The sequence below is a fragment of the Lissotriton helveticus genome, chromosome 12, assembly GCF_964261635.1.
Source record: "Lissotriton helveticus chromosome 12, aLisHel1.1, whole genome shotgun sequence".
Classification (NCBI taxonomy): domain Eukaryota; kingdom Metazoa; phylum Chordata; class Amphibia; order Caudata; family Salamandridae; genus Lissotriton; species Lissotriton helveticus.
Window position 1 is genome coordinate 674970295 of NC_136073.1, and position 23044 is coordinate 674993338.

General features: G+C 47.7%; 1 protein-coding gene across 7 annotated transcripts in view; it reads left to right on the forward strand.

Moving 5' to 3' along the window:
• CENPT (centromere protein T) overlaps positions 1 to 23044 on the forward strand; it is a 1192572-nt gene that overhangs the window by 472315 nt on the left and 697213 nt on the right. For all 7 annotated transcript variants that reach the window (XR_013603874.1, XM_078671348.1, XM_078671349.1 and 4 more), the window contains exon 8: positions 2617 to 2759. Coding sequence is in view for 6 of the 7 variants with exons in the window: in XM_078671348.1 (XP_078527474.1) it covers positions 2617 to 2759 (143 nt within the window). In the remaining variant the exon portion in view is untranslated. The remainder of the gene's footprint in view (positions 1 to 2616; positions 2760 to 23044) is intronic.

The following is a 23044-nucleotide window of genomic DNA, read 5'->3' on the forward strand; positions in this document are numbered from 1 at the left end:
GACTTACCTTTGGTAACACCGTATCTGGATCGAGACTAGACCTTACCGCAGATTCCTTACCGACCCACCCATCCTCCCCTGCTCTGTGAACCGATCCTCTTTTTCTTCCTGATCCCTTCGTCACACCCTCATGCCTTTCCTTGATTTAAAAAAAAAAAAAAAAGGGAAGACCAACCAAACAACCAGTATTAATTAATATAAGCATCTTTAAAAAAGAGGATTCTTTTTGTGCACGTTATTTCCACTGCAGTTTCTGTACCTGGCTCCGCGTATTAGCACAGAAAGTAGTTGTGTCAGAAACTGACGTCCATGCGTCAGGGGAGGGCTTATATGGACTCTGACAGTGTCCCATCCAGTGGACAAAGACGTTGCGGAGTCCAACAAAACCCTCTACCATAGGGCTGAGGTACTGCTGTTGAAAAATATCCGGCTCCAGTCGGACACCTGGGGATAATTCAAAAGTAAGGAATCTGCGGATACATCTAGTCTCTACCACATGAGGGGTTACCGAAGGTAGGAAACTGTTTTTTCTCGGCATTAAGATCTGCTATGCACTGCCCAGACAACAGCACCCAAATGGTCTTGGAGCCCATTTCACCAGAGCTAATGCCTCTACCACTGTCTTGTCTTGAGGGGTGACTGTTCCAGATCTGTCACTTTTCCACATGAGCTTCTGTGCTTATGTTTGCTATATACTACTGCCTTGACAGCTAGGTCCGGTCCCCCTCTTGTTTCTCCTACACTTTTTGCACTCCAGGCAACGTTTTTGCATGTTTCCCACTCCACAGACCTTCCACCTGTGGAGGTCCTACTTTGGTACTAATTTAAGGGGAGGAATCGGCGCTTAGAAATCGCCATCAGAAGAACATGTTACTTACCTCTTTCTGGTGGATACTCTATCTCAGTAGCTGACAGCATGTATTGAGGGTGGCTGGATTGGGGGGGGGAGAAGGGGTGGCGGGTAGAGAGGGTGGCGGGGGACTAACGTGAAATAAAAATAAATAAAAAACCATGCATTACTGCATGTCTGTCGTCTCTCGCACCTAGGAGGGTGCTTCCACTCCTCCCCTGCTCTGCAGCCCCGCCATGTGATGCAAAGTTGCTTGCTACAGCAGCAAGACAATATAAAATGATAACATTGTTATTATAATTTTATTTTTTCCTTTCTTTTACTGCTTCAAGGCAGTGTGGAACGCTCCTCCGCCTTAATGGAGGAGCTGCCATGACTCTAAGTGCAGATTCCTCACAGCCCTTCCACCTCACCATTCCATGGGGTGGCTTCTTTTAAACATCTAGAAAGGTCCCAGGTTAGTATTTCGTAAACCGTAACCAATAATTGTTCATGCTCTGCATCTGATGTTGTGGATTGGGAAAGATACAAAACTGATGTCAGCATTCAGGGGTGTTGCTTATTCAAGGTCCCACTCTGTCACTTCCATTGTGATATGGAGGCAGCACTGAGACACACAATGCCACATAGCAGTGTGCAGGAGCCCTGCTACAAAATTCTCCAGACCCAGTCTGAAGCTTGGGGGATATTCTATTGAGAAATAAATGGTTAGGTGGAGGATCCACTAGAAAGAGGGGTACCAAAGGTAAGTAACTTGTTAGTGTGTATATCTGCAGAGCAATGAGCTTTTACTTGGGCAGGACCTGAAATTAGCATTGGCTATGTCGATGTCAAGAAGGCCAATACCATTAAGAAACAAGCACTGTCCAGGTAGATTGTATTACACATTTAGGTCTGCTGCATTCTGGCCAAGGAGCATTGATAGGGCATCAGAACGGTTTCTGTCCGAGAAAAGGTTGCTTTCTTGGCTTTGTCCAGCAGCGTTCCTATTCTGGACATCTGTCTGGCTGTGATGTGGGCTTCGGGCTTCGGTCCACACTGTCACCAGACATTACTACATTGATTCTGAAGTCCGCATGGATTGTCACATTGCCATGTGGGTTTTGCAGGACTTCTTGGTTTAGCCATTTCCTCAGACCCTACACCAGGAGAACTACTGCTCTGGTATCGATTAGAGAGGTGAAAATCCACAGACCAAAGCATTCATCCGAAGAACAAGTTATGTACCTTTAGTAACAGTCTTTCTCTCGCATACTCGGTTTACCTGTAGATTCCTCAACAATCTCGCCCACCTCCCTGGTATTTTGGGCAAAATTGTCTAATCTTAGTGGGGTGAACTCAGTGTTGGACTAGCATTTCGAGGAGTCGGCCTCTTGCGTGCCTCTTTGGGGTGTTAAAAACAGATGTGGGGCTGATGTTGGCATGCCACTGCCTTGCTTATATGCCTACTAAGATGTCATCTTTGGCACAGTCTCAGCGCTGAGATTGAATTGATCGCCACCTACCAGCTCAGTAGAGTTGGTTACATTTTTCTTGATACTGTCTGGTGCCCGGAGAAGATTCAAGAGAAGAAAACTTTGCAGGCAAATAGAGTATCCTCCTGAAAGAACATTACCAAAGGTAAATAATAATGGGTTTGCAGGTTCAGTCTTTTCAAGTGTAGTTCACTCTGTAGGCCTCCAACAACTAACATTTTACAAGCATCTGTGGCTTAATGAATTGCGAGTAATGTTCTATTTCTATGAAGTTTGTGATTTGTTTTTCAGGTCATTGAAATTGGTTCCTGACTCTCTGGGGGATCCCGACTCTGTTGAGAAAAAGGGTTTAATCCGGAGGCCGAAGAAACTTAGACTGATCAATGTAGAAGACTTTGAACAGAGAGTAGACCAGAAATTCCAAATGCAAAAAGGTCTGCTTCCCATGATATTTTTGATTATTTTCTTTTTAATTTCCAGTTTTCTTTTATTGCGTTTTGTTTCTCATAGAACATAATACAGCCTGTTTTAGTATATAATGAAATGTTTCAGTTCAATTCAATTGCAAGAACAGTCAGGGTTGTAACAACATTATGTCTGTAAGTTTGAGTATCTGTATATCTGGAGCACAAATCAGGGCATGAATAAAGCATGTAAAATTTGATATCTCACACACACCATGACACGTGATAGAGGAAGGAGATAGATGAGGGGTGAGAAGAGAGAGTGTAGAGATGTGAGCATTAAATACAGAAACTGTATGAAGAAGTCTTCATATTCGATTTAGGGCAGATTCATTTTTTGCAGATCTAAGTCCAGTTTGGACCATAATCAGTCTTTTTGTTAAAAGACTAATTATGTACAAGGTTATCAGCACTCCTAATAAAACATACCCATGCCAACCATGTACGGAAACCAATATTTTTATCATTTTTGCAGTTAGCAAGGATCGTTTTGATACCCATTGCAAGCAAAATATCAATGAGGATACAGTTCCAAGATGATAGTGAGTTTAGTGTGATCGAGTCTCAAGTGGCATGGATTCCTAGGGAGCTTATAGTATCTGATAATGGAATTTGCATGTTGAATATGTTTGCTAGTGTAGTTTGAATACAAGGCCAGAAGAGGGTAATAAGTTTGCCGTAAAATAGTAATCCCAACAAGCAGCTGAGGATAAAAGACCACGCTTATTTAACTGTTCAGGAGTCCAGACTGCTCTGTATGTTATCCAAAGTTTGCATCGTAAGATGAGGCAAGACTTTATACATTCGCTTAGTTTTCTATATATCTGATATATATCTGAAAGAGACAATAAGTTATGGATTCCTTACCTTAGAATTAACCCCAGGCGTCAGACTGAATCCGGCAACGTTTTTTTGGTAGCAGTACCCCTGTGCCTCGGTAGGTGGCGTTGGTCGACTCCGCGTTCGTTGTCGGTGTTGTGATCGCTGAGATGACATTGCAGTATCTACTTAGATATCGCCCTCGTGCGCTGCATCAGTTCTTTCTTTTTCTGAGCCAGCCAGCGCAGATCCGGAGAGAGCGGTACCACTTTTTGACTACTCTTTTTCGACTTTTGTCGACTTCTTTTCGAGTCGTTCGATTCCTGGTGCACGTAGGGATGTTCCGTCCTCAAACTGGCTTCAAGGCTTGCGACTCCTGTCGCAAATTGAGGTCGATTACCGACCCGCACCTCGTGTGCCTTTGGTGTTTGGAGGGTGGCCACAGCCTGAAGTTGTGCTCCGACTGCCGGGCCATAAACCCGATGTCTTTGCGGGAAAGGTCCCGATAGCTTCTTGAGGCCTGGCAGTCCGCTCCGCTCGAGGTCCTGGTCGTGAGGGAAGTCGCGGCACCTGTCGCGGAGCCATCACCACCACTCATCATTGAAGCCTTCGTCTTAGGGTAAGTCAAAGCACAAAAAAAAGGCGAAGCAGCATAGTTGCTCGGCGCGTTCTCCCTGTCCGCCAACCCGCGGGATGCGGATGGTGGTCGTCCTGCGGCTATGCCTTCGGAGCCCGAGCTACCCTCCTTTTCCGGGAGCCGGAGCGACCCCTGCCCAAATTCGTAGTTTTTATGAAGCCCTTCACTCGATCTTTGGGTAGCCCGACTCCGCCGGCGCCCCTTCGGTCACCGCGGACTCGGCCTGGGGTTCTAGGCCTTCAAAACCAGCTGCTTCAGCTCCGGTGTTGCAGGGCACCAGGCCTGCATACGGATCGGCGCTAGTCGACATTATGATACCTCCTCTGGCACTGAATCCATGGACGACGCCTCCGCCCCCTCCAACACCTGTTGTTTCCCCAGCCGGCGTCGACCCGGCCTCCATCCTGACCTGGACACGGAGCCGGACCGATATCAACAGTCGCCGGATCCGGCGCCGAGCGGTACTTTTGTACCATTGTTCTATCCTGGTGTTCGTTTTCGCCCTGAGTGGCAGCCAGAAATGGACGAGGAGGACTGGGAGGGGTCTGGTGACCCTTCAGCTGACCAGTTGAGTGAACCGGACTGGAGAGAGTAGTTGGGTGATGCCAGTGGTCTTGATACCTCACCAGACCCTGGTATGCTTTCTCCCCCTAACGTGGCTATGGAGAAGGGAGCCTCATATGCAGTGGTATTGCATAGGGTGACTAAGGCCTTGAACCTTGAGATTCCTATGGTGTCGGTCAGGACTAACCTCCTGACCGAGTTGCTTCAACCGGCAGCGGCCTCTTCGGAGCCCCTGCTGCCGTTCAATAAGGCCCTTATGGACCTGTTTCTGGCACTTGGACCAAGCCCAGCACTGGGGCTCCTGTGGACAGGCTGATAGCCCGACGCCACTGTCCGGCCCGGCCCCGGGTGATCCACTTTTCCTCTCCCAACACCCTACCCCTGAGAGCTTGGTGGTCCAAGCCTCTACTTCTAAGGGTGCATTCCCTACTGCTCCCCCAGATAGGGAATCCAAGAAGCTGGATCATCTTGGAAAGAAGAAGTTTTCTTCCGCCAGCTTGGGCAGAGATGCAGCGAAGTTCGCTATTAGGTGTGGGCTGGACACCGCATACTCGCTAGGCAGAACAATTTAAACGTTGGTAGCCCTGCGACACTACTCATGGCTGAAGTCCACTTGCTTTTTGGGAGATGTCCAATCAACTCTTTTGGACATGCCCTTTGATGTCCGTCGCTTGTTTGGGAACAAAGTGGACAATGCGCTCAAGCGCTTTAAGGATTCTAGGGCTACGGGCAGATCCTTGGGCCTCGCTGCCACTTCTTGCTCCGCGCAGTCTGCTTTTTGCCCCTTTTGTGGCTATGGAAGGGGTGCCCTACCATGTTCCACCCAGAGCCACAGGTCTCCGCAAACTGTTCAGCTTCTGCGTGGCCGGGGATGTGGGACCCAGTGTCGTGGGTCAGTGGGTGGGCCAGTCCACCAGTGTCCCCTCTGCAGCTGCCTCCAAATCCTCCTGGTCTGTCCTTTCAGGGCCACCAGTTTGCCAGTGGGCGACAGGATCTGCCATCAACTCCCCACTGGCAAACCATCACGTTGGACAGGTGGGTTTTCCAGATAGTCTGAAAGGGTTCCTCCCTCCCCTTCGAGACGACCCCTCCATCCATGCCACCACAATTCCATTGCATGCCAGAGGATCACGTGGCCCTTCTGAATCAGGAAGTTACGGCTCTCTTGGCCAAGAGGGCTATCGAGCGAGTTCCTGCCCCAGAAGTAGGTTGTGGCTGTTACTCCCACTACTTTCTGCTGCCCAAGAACGACACCGGCCTGTGGCCTATCTTGGATCTCTGGAACATCAACTGCTTCCTCCGGAAGGAGCAGTTCAAAATGTTGACATTGGCTCAGGGTCTGTCTGCCCTGGAGACTGGTGCCGCTCGCAGCAGTTTCTGCCGGGACTTTGTGGTTGTTGCCTGATTGACGGGACTGCAAGGACCGGCAGCCCGTGCCTGGTTCCACCTGTGTCCTCTTCCCGCCCTTTGCTGCCACTTTAAAAACTGCTCGCGGCCCCCGCTCCGCGGGAGCAGCTCGCAGCAGTTTCTGCCGGGACTTTGTGGTTGTTGCCTGATTGACGGGACTGCGAGGACCAGCAGCCCGTGCCTGGTTCCACCTGTGTCCTCTCCCACCCTTTGCTGCCACTTTAAAAAATAAATGCTCATTGCCCCCGCTCCGCGGGGGCCGCTCGCAGCAGTTTCAGCCGGGACTTTGTGGTTGTTGCCTGATTGACGGGGCTGCGAGGACCAGCAGCCCGTGCCTGGTTTCATCTGTGTCCTCTTCCCGACCTTTAACGATTGGTATTTATTTGTGCACACCTCCTGCTTCGCGGGACGCACGCGGGGGCGCGCCGGGCCAAGTCTGGGCCAAGGGCGGGCCTGTTTAAGCCCGTTGTAGCCCGGAGGAGACCGAACCGGGCCATCTCTCTTTTATCCTGCCTGGCCCACTCCGAGATGGAGCAGGCTCTCTGTAAGTCCTCACTTCTTATTGTATCTACCGCAGGGGAAATGTCTGGGCGGGAAAGTAGGAGCAAGGCACTGACTTCGGGTGGCTATGTAGCGGGGACTCTGGACAATTTTATCATCGGAGCGAACTCATTGCTGGAACACGAAATAACCTTGATGGAGCGCCGGCTCTCCCAAGACATTGCTACAGCAAAGAGATCCTCGCTGGGTCACATAGCGAACGCACGTACACCGGAGCAAAGAGCGAACTCGATGGTAACCGAAGCCCCTGAAGCCTGTGAGAATTTACAAAACACTTTATCTGGTGAAACACCACTATCACCTATAGCAGAGACAAATCCTGTAACAACCCCGGTCAAAATCTTGGTAGTTGATAGTCCAGAAAGGCCCAATACCCGGCAGTTACGGGGGAATCGCGAGGGGGCGGTTCCCAAGAGGAAGCGTGGTGCCCAAACATTTGGTGGGAGGAAGTTAAAGCATGCCAAACACTCCAGCAACTCTGACTCTGTAGGCGTGGGCAAGGTCTTGGAGGTTCCTATAGTATCTAATCCACCAGATACCACTTCAGTCCCAACCTCACCCACACCAATCCTACGCGAGGAAAACACTAGTACTACAACACCTTTAAGGGAGGATCTATCCACCCAAAAAATGGTTGCTCTCCTGAGGTCTCTACTTAACCCACTGGAAACTATACTCTCTCAGATAGAGCTAAGGCTAACAAAAATCGAAAAAGCAACCCAGCTACCGCAGATTGCTTAAAAAGCAATAAAGTTATGCTGGGTGACAGGCAGACTAAAAAGGCCCTGGGGGAAGCATTGCCACAAAATCCCATTCCACCATCATCTCCGGCCCATGTATCGGGGATCAACGCTAAACGGAACCCACCTCCCGTTTTTCTTGATAATGCCCTAATAATGGCCAAAAAGGCCAAGCCCAATAAGCCACCTGAACTCCAAGCGGGGAGCGCCCAACCAAGAAAATTAGAATCGATCTACTCCCAGACTCAAGTCCCTATGTAGTGGTCCTATATGGGTTTCCCCGAGTTAAATGATTTGGCTAGGGAATCCTTTGTCATTAAAAAATAAAGTTGCTGACTGGCTGAACAAACACAGACCGCCCCCAGGCCACATAAGTAGCGAGATTTTGATGGTTCGTAGGGTGTCCTGGGTGGGTCACAGGCCAAAAAACATCAACGGCGACTGCATTTTGGTCAATTTTAGGGACCCAAGGACTGTAGACCACATATGTGACTGGTTGTATTGTGACTCCGGGACAGCTATACAGTCACTCCCACTATCTTGCTTTTACCCGCCTGGTCCTTTATGCTATAATCCAGGGACGGAAACAGATTGGGTGAAAGCGGAAGCTACAGAGGTGGGTAGGACAAACCGGGACAGGTTAGCTCAGCCCCATATATCTACCCAATTTCCGACTCATCGATATAGCTGTTTGGATATGGTTGATTGACTGCAGCACAAGCTAGGGGACTCTTTGGGACCCCGGCAAGCAGCTGGAGCCAGCAACTTAGTGATTGTATCCAGTGGGAGTTCTATAAGCAACCAAGGAGTCAGGACTGTGGGTAGTAGTTTGGAAATTATTAAGTCCCCAGTCCCGCAGGTCCGCCTATCTTCCCCCACTACAGGCCTCACCAATCCGGGTCTAGGCCCAAACTCACCAGCCAACCTACTAGGTTCTTCAACTGGTATAAGACTAAATGAAACAGGCCCCAGGGCTGTGGAAGGCTGCACTCCCAGTAGTGGTAACCTAGGCACACTATCGATATTGTCTTGGAATGTAGCAGGTCTGCCCAACAAAATGGCTTGCCCAGAGTGGGGATCCTTCATAGAAAAAAATGATATAAGTCTCTTTCAAGAGACTTGGGCCCGAGAGGAGCAACTACGTGGGGGTTTTGCATCATTTAACGTGCTGGCACGTTGGAGGGGGGGGGGGGAGGGACGTCCATCAGGGGGTCTTACTATCTGGGTGGGTTCCCACCTGGGATGTAGGGCTAAGACTTTAAACACTCACTCGGACGATGTTCAATGTGCAGTTCTAGAATGGCCTAACGCCTTTAAGCTTGCTCTGGTCAATGTATATTCTCGAACAGTTAGCATAACTAGTGATTCGAGAACCATTGAGGAGCTGTCCTTTTTTTCTAAACACCATCACTAGTGACACTCATCTTTTGGTAGGGGGTGATCTGAATTGCCACTTTGAGCCACTAGCAGGCTTGAGGGATGGCGCATCCTTGGAAGAGGATGACTACTGGTCTATACCATCGACCCAGGCGCCCTCGCCAAGGTCATGGTCTCCCCTAGCCATCCAGATTACGGCACTAACTCTTAACCATTCAATTAGGGCCTGCAATGGTCGCATGCCTTCGGACATGCCATCCAAGTGCACGTTTAACAAGCCTGGACAAGAGTCACGGCTTGATTATATACTAGTTGAAACAAGGCTTTGGCCCAGGGTCATCGACCTAAGGGTTACCGCAAGAGCAGAGAGCGATCACAATGCTCTAATTCTGGAACTGACCCCCCCCCCCCCCCCGGACCTACCAAAGACAACACGATTGGCTCTGCGGACCCTGATACTAGGATCATTCTATCTAATGATAGACGCAGAGTCAGGTGGGATAAACTAGTAGCACACCCAGAAGATGTTTGCAAATTATATTCACGGATAGTGCCCGTATTTGAAGATGTCTGTGTTCTAATCACACAGCCTTCTCCTCCAGACCTCCATACCAAATTCCAGGCACTTCACACTGATTTAGCAAGCACCTTAGCTGAGGTATTTAACCCCCGGGTGACCAAACGGAACAGAAGGGCTCACACAAGTTCATGGTATAACGCCGCCTGTAGAAAGGCTGAATCAGAGCTAGTACTGGCTTTGAAGCAGAATAATAACAAATTACAAATTCAAGCCAGGAGAACAGAACACAAACTGCAGATTAAGTGTGCAAAGGCAGAGTGGGATCATGATAAGTGGACCAACTTGACTGCTGCCCTCGCTGCTAGAGACTCTCGGAAATGTTGGTCTATTGTCAATACAGGTTCTGGAGAGCCAGTATTGGCCATTGAACCAAACATAGCAGCCAAAGTGTGGGAAGACCACTTCCGCGCTTTGTACTCAGCTGAGGATGGTATTGCACTCTCATCCAGATTCCCTGTTGACAGGGGGGTAAGGCAAGGGTGCGTTTTGGCACCTACCCTGTTCTACCTCTATATCAACGGGGTAATCACCCACTTGAACGGTGTGCTCAACACCGATGCCCCAAAGCTGGCAGGTAGCAGTGTGCCTGCGATTATGTTCGCAGACGACACCCTCTTGCTGTCTAAGTCTCCAATGGGGGATACAGCGCGTATTGGACGGATTTGAGGCATTTTGTGGTGGATGGGGCTTTGAGATTAATGCTCTCAAAACCAAATTTATGATCTTCAACCCCCCTGCCACCACTCGCTTGAACCCCAGCATAGGTACAACTAGACTGGAAAGGGTCCAGATTTTCGAATATCTGGGGATAACCATAAACAAGAGCATGACGTGGGCCCCCCAACAAATTAAGTCCCAACTGAAACTGGCCCAACTTGCAGGGGGTATCCTCAAGCTCTCCAATACGCCGAATATTAAACCTATCAGCCCAGCAAGGGGGGCGATCATGTACGGCGGCGAACTCTGGGGCTACTCATGTTGGACTGATATCGGCAAAACAGAAAACACATTCTTAAGACAATTGCTGGCCCTACCACTTAGCACTCCTCTCATGCAGGGAAAATTCCGTGGCTTATGTACATCAGGAATGAATGTGGGAGGTTGAGTACCTGCGCTGTGGTCTGATCCCGAGTCTGGCTGTAACGCGGTCTCACGCAAGCACTTATCGAGACTGTTTTATGACAGCAAACTCACTGCCGTCCTTCATAATTCTCAAGCTGGCACCCTAACCGACTCTTTTCTAAGGGTCAAAGATTTTTATAATTTTGAGTGTATCTTGGATGACATTTACCCTACTTTAGCTAGGAAACTGTATCTACAATGGAGATATGGTACTCTACTGATAGGAGCCTTTACTAGTAGATGATCCTCATCTCCCAAAAAATTCCCTGGTTGTAACTGACTTAGAAAATGATCTACACGTTCTCTTCTTCTGTCCGGCATACTGTAAGTCCAGGAGGTATTGGCTCATACCTCTGTGCAAAAACTTGGGTTTTGCACATTGTATGCAAGCTTATAGAATACTTAAAACAGAGCTAACCAGACCCATTGTATTTGCTGTATCACAATTTTTGGCAGCTATGTGGCAGAAGCGTAGGCTTTTAATTATCACCGCATAAATTGTGTATAGTAGCTAACTGTAATTAATAGCTTCAAATGAATTAAGGGACATATAGCAAGTTTTATGTTTTTATGCTACAATCTTAATGGTCTATTTTTAAAAAGAATTTTTGTCTAAGCATTTATATCAATTTATTATCTATGTAAAATGAATTTATGTGTCATCCATGTAAATTGTATTCTAAACATGTCTTGATCTTCTTTTATGGCTAAAACGCCCAAATAAAGATTTATAAATGGATTTTAAATGGTAGCGTTGGCCTTGCAGGATGCCTATTTCTACATCCCGTCCTGCCGGCCCACAGTTGTTACCTACTGTTCACGGTGGGTCACGAGCACTTTCAGTTTACCGTGCTCCCCTTTGGCCTTACCAGCGCCCCTTTGGTGTTCACTAAAGTGATGGCAGTGGTCGCAGCTCATCTGCGCAGATCAGAGGTTCCAGTCTTCCCCTATCTCGACGACTGGCTGTTGAAGACCGGTTCGCCCCAGGCTGTCGTTTCCCACCTCTTGACTTCCTGCATTCACAGGAGTTCACTGTCAATGTGCCAAAGTCACACCTGATTCCCTCTCAGAAGCTCCTTTTCATCTGAGCGGTTCTGGACACAGTGCAGTTTCGGGCCTATCCTCCTGAGCAGCGAGTCCGGGCTATTCGGATTACGATAGCAATGTTTCAGCCTCTATCCCGGGTTTCGGTCAGAATTACGCTGAGGCTGCTGGGCCTCATGGCTTCCTGAATCCTCCTGGTGGATCATGCCAGGTGGCATGTGCAGACTCTGCAGTGGACCTGAAGTTCCAATGGGCACAGCATCAGGGTAATATTTTCGATTGCGCTCAGATCTCGGAGGGCACTGCACACCAATTGCAGTGGTGGCTAAGGAGCCAGGATTGGGTCACCAGCAGATCCCTCTCCCTTACCAAACCAGAGTTCACAGTGGTGAAAGATGCATCACTTCTGGGGTGGGGCGGCCACATGATCGAGGCGGAGATCAGAGGCCGATACGTCTTGCACTGAAGGCATTCCTTCCCTTTGTCCGGGGAAGAGTAATGCAGGTGTTCACAGACAACACCTCCGCCATGTGGTACTGCAACAAACAGGGCGGGGTGGGGTCATGGACCATGTGTCAAGAGGCTCCGCCTTTGCATGTGGCTGGAACATCAGGGCATATCTCTGGTGGTTCAACACCTGGCAGGTTCCCTGAACGCCAGGGCGGACAAACTCTGCTGCAGGTGCATGATGGATCACGAATGGCGTCTTCCCTCGGAGGTAGTGCAAGGTTTCTTTCAGCAGTGGGGAGAGCCTTAGTCAGATGTATTCGACACCGAAGATAACGCTCATTGTCAGCACTTCTGCGTGTTGGAATTTCCAAACCAGCATTCGCTCGGCAATGCTTTTCGTCTCGAGTGGAGTTGCGGTCTTCTATATGCCTTACCACCTATACCACTTCTGTCCAGAGTGCTGAGGAAGATCAAGTGCGACTGGGTCCAAGCCATCCTTGTGGCTCCAGATTGGGCACGAAGAGTCTGGTATCCCGATCTCTTACACATGGCCATCGATCCTCCGATCAGACTGCCTTTTTAGGAGGATCTTCATTTGCAGCAACAGGAGACGTTCCTGCACCCAAACCTGTCCAGCTTCCATCTCCTTGTGTGGAGATTGAGCGGCAACAGTTGACCGCTTTCGACCTTCCTCCCGAAGTCCGTAATGTTATCTTTGCAACCAGGCGTCCCTCCACTAAAACGGTATATGCCTGTAGATGGATCAAATTTATGGCATTGTGCACAGAAAAGGCTTTGGATCCCCTTTCTGCTCCTCTTTCTGAGGTTCTATTGTTCCTCCTCTCTTTGGCCCAGCAGGGCTCTTCTCTGGCACCCTTAAGGGCTATCTATCGGCTATTACAGCCTTTCTTCATAGCCTGATCAGCCTTGTTTTTTGTATCTTGTCCTTAAAAGTAGGAGAGGTTTTTATAAGTGTTTTATAAATTACTGAGACTTTATGGTTTTTAGAAACGAGACTATGGAGGAAATTGAGACAGTCTGCTCAACGTATTGGTGATATCATGAGTGACAAAATAGCATAGAGCGCGAAAAGATTTTGTATCGGAGAAGAGACATTACATAGAAGAAAGGGATAACGTAATATTTGTGTCAGTAGTCAATGTAACATTTGATTATCAATTATTTGGCGTACTAAAGTTTCTAATACTCGTGGTTAGTCAAGAAAATACGTGGGCCATCTTCAAAGATGATCCTCAACGTCTTTGGGCCAATAAAAGAGAAAGGTATGTTGAGGGAGTGGAGATCTTGGTGAGGAGCCAGAAACTCTTTGCTCCGCTGTAGGTTTTGCATAGTCTTGTGTGATATAAATTTTTGATCTTTCCAGCTGAAAAAATATTATTTTTTTCTAACGATCAAGGATCATTTCGGTGTGCTGGTACCTTAGAGGTCGGAAGATGAGGGCCCTCGGGTTTGTTTCTTGGTACAGCGGTGGACTTCGTTGGAATCCTGTGTGCTTGCTCAATCTCAAAAGTAGGTTCAAAGGTAAGTTCAATGATCTGAGGAATCCACGCTTCTAAGGAGGAGACGCAAGATTTGATGGAGTCTTCTGTCATTTGTGGTAATCTGAAAGTTCAATGGCATGTGTGGCTATAGATACACATGATCTGCATAATCCTGCTATCTAGTGTTGGGTTTGGAGTTGTACAACTTGTTCTTCTTTGAAGAAGTCTTTCGCGTCAAGAGGTTAGAGTGACGACTCCTCTCTGGGATATTGCACATGAGCATCAACTCATTTGTTAGATTGTTTTCTCTCTGCCGACCAACACCACGTGTGCAGCCTTTGTCTGTTGCCTGATCACAGTGAGGCCTACTGGACACCTGCAAGTCGTTCAGATTGAAAAACATACTTAGTGATCAGAGGGTGCATCAACTAGAGATGACTCGCCGAAGTGCAGAAAATACTCTTGACTATTTCGGTGGGGAGCATGCTTCAGAGGTGGAATAAGAGGCGTTCTCCGATGAGGAGAGCTCCAACCCCGAAGTGAAGGACGAATTGGAGTACACCCTACCACTTGGGCAGCGTCTGACTACTGTTGCCCCAGACCCTGCTCCAACGCCCAAAAAGACTTCCAAACATTCTCCCTTCCCCCTCTTAGAAGTCGCTGGACTGCTGCTGCCATCTGGCCATGGTCGGATCCGAAAAGGTACTTCAGATACCCCGCCTTCGGGCCTGGCCCAGAAAACCTCCACCAAGGGTAAGTCTTCGGATTCGACCTCCTCGGATCGAGCACGTCTTCACTAAACCTTCAGGACAGACGCAGCAACCGACTCCATCTCGTTCAGTGCCGAACAAAAAATCTTCCCAAGTTTCAAATCTGAAATTGACTATGCCGAAACCCTCGAAGAAATCCTTGGTTTCCATGTCTCCGGTCGAATATATACTTGAAAATATGGAAGTTAAGCAAAGGAAAATTCACATTCAAGAAGGCACAGGGCGAATTATGACCTCTCCCCCACCAAAAAAGCAGTTAATGTTTGAGGCGAAATTAAACCTTCTGTGCTTCTCAAAAAGAGGGCTAAGGACAGTGCTACCAGCTCAGCACATCCTCCACCACCACCTCCTACTCCACTTTTCCCAGCATCACCACCTCCACCATCCCCTCCTTTTCCTTCATCTCTACATGATATCTTTCTGGATAACACACCACCAGGTTTACCTAAGTCTAACACAGGGGGTATAGGAGAACCATTCGGGGCCCTGATCCTTGGGACACTTATGATACAGAACACCAACATTATGGGGCTTTTTTTTGCCCCAATCCAGTGGCGACAGCCATTTTTTATTCAGCATTTGCATCCATCGCTTAATCCCTAATTATCTTTGCATCCTCTTTTAATGCGCAATATTTCATCCTTTCATTTTCTTTTTCAACTATCGTCATGCAAGGGACTGCGAATTTCCCAAGTTTCTCAAGTTCTGGTGGGCCATCCGAACCTCTCTTCCCAAAAACACATACTAAAGCAAGATTCATTTCAAGCGGTTTATTGTAACCCAATGCATTTCGGACCCGTCGGGTCCTTCGTCAGGGTAATCTGTAAATAACAATAGGACATACTTAAGACATCATTTTCAAATATATAAACTTCAGCTCATTCTAATACATCTTTTCTGTAGATTACTCTACTCATTTCTCCTAGCTACCAAAACTTGCTACTTTATATATTACGCTCATTTTTCCTCTTCCGTGTGGTGACTAGACCCTTTCTCTACAGTCTATCCCCTTGCTCATTAGTTCCCAACCATAACCTTTTCAGCCTCCCCTCTCAAACCCCGTTCTAAACTACCTCCCCATCCTTTCTGCTATAATTCTGTTTCTACATCTTTTTTCTACCCGTTCCCACCATCTCATTCCTCTCCTTCCCTTAGAAACCTTCTGGAACCTCCCGGCTGCATTCTCTCTTCTCACAGATTACTCAGCCCCATTATCTCACCTCCTCCATTACCCTCGACTTTTCACACACGATAACCGTGTCCCATCACATACCTGCTAGAACGTAATCATCTTCCCCTCTCATGAAACGGAAGCTTAACCTTCTCCAATAACACCCTCCTTTAAATAAAACCTTCCGCCCTCATTTCCTGTGCCCTCCCCTTAATCCTACACCATAACCTTCACCTGAGTCCCCCATAACTGCCTCAGAATAGTACAACTCCCATAATCCCCTTAATTTACATCCTGAAACATCGTTTTGTTCCGTAGCTATTAATGACTTTTGCCTCTGAAAATAGTGCCATCTGATGAAAACATGAATGGAAAAAATGTCAGTAATGTAAATAATACGTCCAATGTCTCGAATAGTTATTTATCTTGTTCGTCTGACAACCTTAAAAATAAACTTGCTCCATGAACCAAGTTGTTCCGCCTTGCATGAAGATTCCAGATACTTTTTTAAAGTTCCTTTGTTTCAAAGGGTGCTAACCCGGTGAGGCAAGCGTCAACAACATTATATGAAAACGGGTTGCACACCATGTGTTCCTAGAGTGTTTCCTTTATTTTATCGTAATATTTCTTCATAATGCGTGCTCACTGGTGATCGTGCCAAGCCCAAACTGCACGTGAATGAACTAAACACCAACATTATGGGGCTTTTTTAGGCCCCAATCCAGCGGCGACAGCCATTTTTAATTCAGCATTTGCATCCATCGCTTAATCCTTAATTATCTTTGCATCCTCTTGTAATGCGCAATATTTCATCCTTTCATTTTCTTTTTCAACTATCGTCATGCAAGGGACTGCGAATTTCCCAAGTTTCTCATGTTCTGGTGGGCCATCCGAACCTCTCTTCCCAAAAACACGTACTAAAGCTTGAAATGAATCTTGCTTTAGTACGTGTTTTTGGGAAGAGAGGTTCGGATGGCCCACCTAAACATTGGCATACAATCTTCTTTCAAATACCTCTTATCAGGCCAACCCTCTAAAATGTATTTTTTAATAGTCTGTAAAGAAAGATCTTGGTTATCTGCAGATTCCCACATTTCCTCAGAAATTTCATCAAAAGAAGTTGATAATATATCTTGTAAACAAGTGACAACTTCAGTATCATTTAAAATTTTGCTACCAGAAGTTAAACAAGGATGACAAGACATAAAATCTGCAACCACATTTGTTTTCCTGGAACATACTCAGGAGTGAAAGAATACTCCTGTAGTCTAGAAGTTAACCTGGAAATGCATGCCGTGGAATTCCATACTCCACCTGGAGAAAGAATATTTACTAACTGCTTATGATCCGTTCTCAACACAAACTTACTGCCCCATATAAAGTTCCTGAAATGTTCGATCGCCCACACGCAAGCCAAAAGCTCTTTCTCTATGACCGCATACCTACGCTCCGTTCCATTAAGGCTGCGTGATGCAAAACACACATTCCTCTCCTCTTTACCACACACTTGAGACAACACAGAACCAATACCATACATACTGGCGTCAACCGTGATTACACACATTTTGTTCAAACAGAAAGGTCTAAGTGTTGGAGCATGCAAGATATCTGACTTAATAAGCTCAAAAGCAGATTGTTGTTCATTCCCCCAAACAAAATAATTTCCTGAGAGGTTCCATCTTGGTTGCAAAATTGTTGACAAATTTAGTATAATATTCGCACATTCCTGCAAATGACAGTAACTGATCTTTGTTAGTAGGAGGAGGAGCTTCACTTATGCCCTCTACATTCGATCTTTTAGGTACAACACCATCCCCTGACAATGTGTGACCAAGATATTCAACCGAAGTTTGGAATAACTTGCATTTACTAGACTTTAAAGTCAAACCATTCTCTCTCAATTTCTTACGCAAATGTAGCACATGTTCTTCATTATTACTAGAGAAAATTAAAATGTCATCTTGAAAACACTTAACAAAATGATCCACATCTCTGAAAATATTATACATAACCCTTTGAAATACCGAGGTCGCCGAAGCTAACCCAAACGGCATTCTTGTATATTGAAAAAGGCCCTGGGGAGTAATAAAGGCTGTGAGGCATTTTGAATCATCGGTAAGGGGAATTTGGTGATAAGCCGATCTTAAATCGAGAGTGGAAAAAACTTTGGCACCCTCCAGCATTGAAACTACTTCATTTATGTTTGGAAGGGGATGACAGTACACAATTATAGCCAAATTGAGAGCCCTGAGATCCACACACATTCTCAAAGATTTATCAGGTTTCCTAACCAAAACAATGGGAGAAACCCATTCCGCAGAATCTATGGGCTCAATGATTTTTTCTGAAACTAATTCATCTAGGGTTTTTCCCTAACATTAATAGGCACACCCCTTAACCTTTGTTTTACCGGAATAACACCAGATTTAAGTTTAATTTTGTGAGAATAGTTTTGAATCATACCCAACTTATCTGAAAAGACATCCTTAAATTCTGATTTGATAAGATCAGTCTTCTTTTCATTCACCAGAGAGGAAATATTCTCAACATCAATAGTTTCATCTAGCATAACAAGATCTTTTGCACGAGGATTAAGTATAATCCCAAATTTCCATTGATCTTTCCAACCCCGGAGCTCCTGACCTCCAAGCACGCCCGCCGGAAACTCAAGAACATCTGGCTCAGCGACAGAACTCCCGCCAACCACACAGCCCTCTAAGACGCCACTCGCAACCACCACCGCCTCATCAGGACCACCAAAAGAGCCTCCTTCAAAGACCGCCTCGACAACAACGTACACAACAGCAAAGAACTCTTCAGCATCGTAAAAGAACTCTCCAATCCCAGCTCCTGCACCAACGACATCCCGCCGTCGCAAGACCTGTGCGACACCCTTGCAACTTTCTTCCACCACAAAATCACCGACATCCACAACAGCTTCGACACTCAAATCAACCCAACGCACCCCACCACGACCAAGACACCCACTCCCACCCACCACAGCCCTCTGACCACATGGGCCAACATGAACACCGAAGACATAATCAAGACCATGAGCACCATCCACTCAGGCCCCATCGAACCCTCTTCCCCACCACATCGCCAACAAAGCCAGCAGCCTCATCGCACCCCACCTGTGCAGCATCATCAACCTCTCCTTCGAAACTGCCACCTTCCCCGACAGCTGGAAGCACGCCGAGATTAACGCCCTCCTGAAGAAACCCAAGGCGGACCCGAGCGACCTCAGGAACTTCCGGCCCATCTCCCTGCTTCCGTTCCCAGCGAAAGTCATCGAAAAGACCATCAACAACCAACTCGCCCACTACCTAGAAGACAACAACATCTTGGACCCATCCCAGTCTGGCTTCCGCAGAAACCACAGCACTGAAACTGCCCTCATCGCAGCCACAGACGACATCAGAATGCTCCTCGACAACCGCGAAACAGCAGCCCTCATCCTCCTGGACCTCTGCCGCCTTCGACACCGTCTGCCACCACACCCTCCGCGCTCGCCTCTTCGACGCAGGCATCCGAGATAAGGCCCTGGACTGGACCACCTCCTTCCTCACCGACAGAACCCAGTGAGTCCTCCTCCCCCGTTCCAATCCGGAACCACCAAGACCATCTACGGGGTCCCTCAGGGGTCCTCCCTTAGCCCGACTCTATTCAACGTCTACATGGCTCCCCTCGCACGCATCGCCAGACTACACGACCTCAACATAATCTCCTACGCCGACGACACCCTTGCTGAACCTCTCCCTTACCAAGGACCCCCTCACCGCCAACTGCTCCAGGGCATGAAGGCCGTCGCCGCCTGGATGGAAGCAAGCCGGCTGAAACTGAACACGGACCAGACTGAGATCCTCATCCTGGGTCCCAACCCCTCGGCGTGGGACAACTCCTGGGAGCCCCCCCCCCCGACACCGACCAACCACGCACGCAACCTAGGAATCATCCTCGACTCTACGCTCAGCATGACCAACCAAGTCAACGCCGTCTCCTCCTCATGCTTCCACACCCTCCGTATGCTCCGCAAGATCTTCAGATGGATCCCGACGAACACTCGGAAAACAGTCACCCACGCCCTCATCAGCAGCCGACTCGACTACGGAAACGCCCTCTACGCCGGAGCCCCAAACAAACTCATCAACAGACTCCAGAGAATCCAGAATGCCTCCGCTCGCCTGATCCACGACGTCCCCCGCAGAAACCACATCACCCCCCACCTGAGAGATCTACACTGGCTCCCCGTTAACAAAAGGATCACCTTCAAACTCATGATCCACACACACAAAGCACTACACAAGACCGGCCCGCCTACCTCAACAGCAGAATATCCTTCTACGTACCCAACAGGAATCTCCTCTCCGCCGACCTGTCCCTGGCCACCGTCCCACGCATCCACAGAACCACCTCCGGAGGCAGATCCTTCTCCCACCGCGCCGCCAAGACTTGGAACGCCCTCCACCTACGCCAGACAGCTGACCTCCCGGCGTTCAGAAGACTGCTCAAGACCTGGCTCTTCGACCTCTAGCTGCTTCTCCCCCCCCCCCCCCCCCCCCCCCCCCTCCCAGCGCCTTGAGACACTAGCGGGTGTGTAGCGCGCTCTACAAATTTCCTGATTGATTGAAAGTGCTTAGCAGTTGTTGCAACACATCTAAAACTAAAAAACATTCATATATTTCTCTACTTGGGCCATCGGCTTATCAAAGCCAGCAGCAATCACCAGTGTCAACACCACATACAGCTGACAGTGTATCTGCTCCACAAGTTAGGATTCACCATCAATGTTCCAAAATCTCACCTTTAAACTCTTCAACTTCAGCCATACTTAAGGGCAATCGTTAAAACACAGTTGGGGTTGGCTGACCCCGATCCTGCTCGAATACAAAACTTTCAGACATTCTGCCTCCATTCCATCCAAACAAAATGTTCACAGTTCGGACTGCCATGCGTCTACTGGATATGATGGCATCTTGCATTACCATAGTTCCCAACTCAAGGCTCCACATGCGCCCACTACAGCAATGTCTTGCTTGTCAGTGGTCTTAGTCACAGGGTCACATTGAGGATCTGGTGTTGATAGACTGCCAAACTCACTGTTCGCTGCAGCGGCAAAACCCCAGTAATCTGTTGAAAGGGTACCTGTTTTGGACCCTGTGACACAAATCACTCTAAAAACAGATGCTTCAGAAACGGATTGCGGTGCACACCGCCAAATTCTGACAATACAAGGTCTAAACAGCAATCTCTACACATCAACTATTTAGACCTTCAAACAGTATTCCTGGCACTGAAAGCGTTCCTACCTCATCTACCTCACAAGGTTGTCCTAGTATGGACGGACAATATGATAGCCATGTACTATTCACAAATACAGGGGGGCATGGTCTTCTCAGTTGTCAAACCTCTCTCAGACCACATGGAACTGGGTTCTTCACCATCACATTAATTTGTTGGCCTAATTTTTGCCGGGCACAGACATCAATCTTGTGGACCTGCTCAGCAGGACGAACCAACAGACGCACAAATGCGAACTCGGCCCACAAATGCTCCTTCCCTACTTTCAAAAGTGGGGGTTTCCTCACATAGGCTTGTTTGCCATTGCCAAAAATGCTAAATGCCCAATGCCCAGACTTCGCTTCCAAGTCCCAACAGCAAATATCCAAGGGCAACACACTATGGATGAGTTGGTCAGGGATATTAGCCTACGCTTTTCCACCTCTCCCTCTCTCATTCCATTTCTGGTTCAGAAACTCAAGCAAACTTCTCTCACCATGATCTTTGTAGCTCTCACCTGGTCATGTCAGCCGTAGTTCACAACACTGCTAGAAATCTCAGTAATCCCACACTAGAAGCTCCCTAGCAGACCGGACCTTCTAACTCAGAATCCAGGACTGATGCCCCACCTGGACCCCAAAATTTTCAAAAAGCAATTTGTCTCCTAAAGTCTTGGAATTTGGTTATTTAAACTTACCATCAGAATGTATGGCTATACTTGAACAAGCATGCAGACCCACAAATAGAGCTAGTTATGCTGCAAAATGGAAACGTTTTGGTTGCTACTGCCATTCTTAGCAAATTAATCCTATCAAAATCATTGTGCAAAACATTATTTGTTACTTGCTTCATTTGTAAAAGTCAAATTTAGCATACATTTCCATTAGGTTGCACCTCGCTACAGTAACTGTCTATCTCCAGGATAGACAGCATATTTCGCTATTCAAAATCCAAATCATTAAAGTATTCATGGGAGAACTCAAACAGGTCATTCCACCTCCTCTACCTCCAGCACCCTCTTAGAATCCAAACATCGTGCTTACTAGGCTCGTGGGTCCTGCTTTTGAGCCTCTGCATTTGTGCCCCCTTCAATTTCTGTCATGGAAAGTGGCATATGTGGTTGCCATTTTCTCACTCAGGCGTGTTAGTGAGCTTCAGGTATTAACCGTTTGTAGGAATGTAAGATCTGCTTTTATGGTTTTCCCACTTTTTGCTTGATGTAATAAGGTTTCTGACTAGTCTGACTGGTATCCTGCTAATCAGGACACCAGTCTCTGCTTCCTCCCCATTATTGGTATGTTAAGTACTTAAGTGCATCCCAGATTGGACTCTGGTGCAACCTTATCAGTCCCTAGTATATGGTACTAAGGAACTCGGGGCACAGGTACACTAGATGTCCCCCATGGGCTGAAGCATGCATTATGCCACCCATGGGAGACCACTCAATTTGTAATTACAATCCTGCCATTGCAGCCTGTGTAAGCTTGTGCTAGCACCACTTAGGAAAGATATAGGTTTCCCTATATCTAGGGTCACTGCACTTAAAACCTAGAAGTCACCCATAAAGCAGGCCTTTCAATCCTGAAGGCAGGGTGCTCGGTTCTAAGTTCTTGGGTGCCCCTGCATGAGCAGGACACCAATACAGCGTCCATTCTCCCGGGTTGTAAGTGTGACAGCTATATGATATATAGAGGGGCACTGCGTCATTACGTGATGATCTCGTAACTGGCTATACCGAATCCTATCATGTTTGGTATCAAACATGTTGGAATCATACCCCCACACTGTAAACGGTGTGAAAGGTATGATTCCATGCACCGTAAAGCTCCTTTGGGAGGACCTCGGTGCTCACGCTACCAGTCTTCCAGACCTGAACCGTAACCTAGGGCTGCAGGCGGCCGGAGAAACGTTTCTGCCCTCCTGCTGCTGTGCCAAGCTCGGGCAAGGGAAGGCAGAGCATCTAAAAGAGACTTTTAGTTATGGATTCCTCACCTTAGAATTACCCCCAGGCGTCAGATTGGATCCAGAGAATTTTTCTTCAGCAGTACCCCTATGTGTTGGTAGGTGGAGTCAGTCTACTCCACGCTCGTCGTTGGCGTTGTGATAGCCGGAATGACGTTGCGATTTCGACTTAGACGCCCCCCCACACGTTGACACTGGTTCTTTCTTTTTCCTGCACCAGCTAGCGCAGATCCGGAGGGATTGGTACCTCAAATCACTTTTCTCTGTCT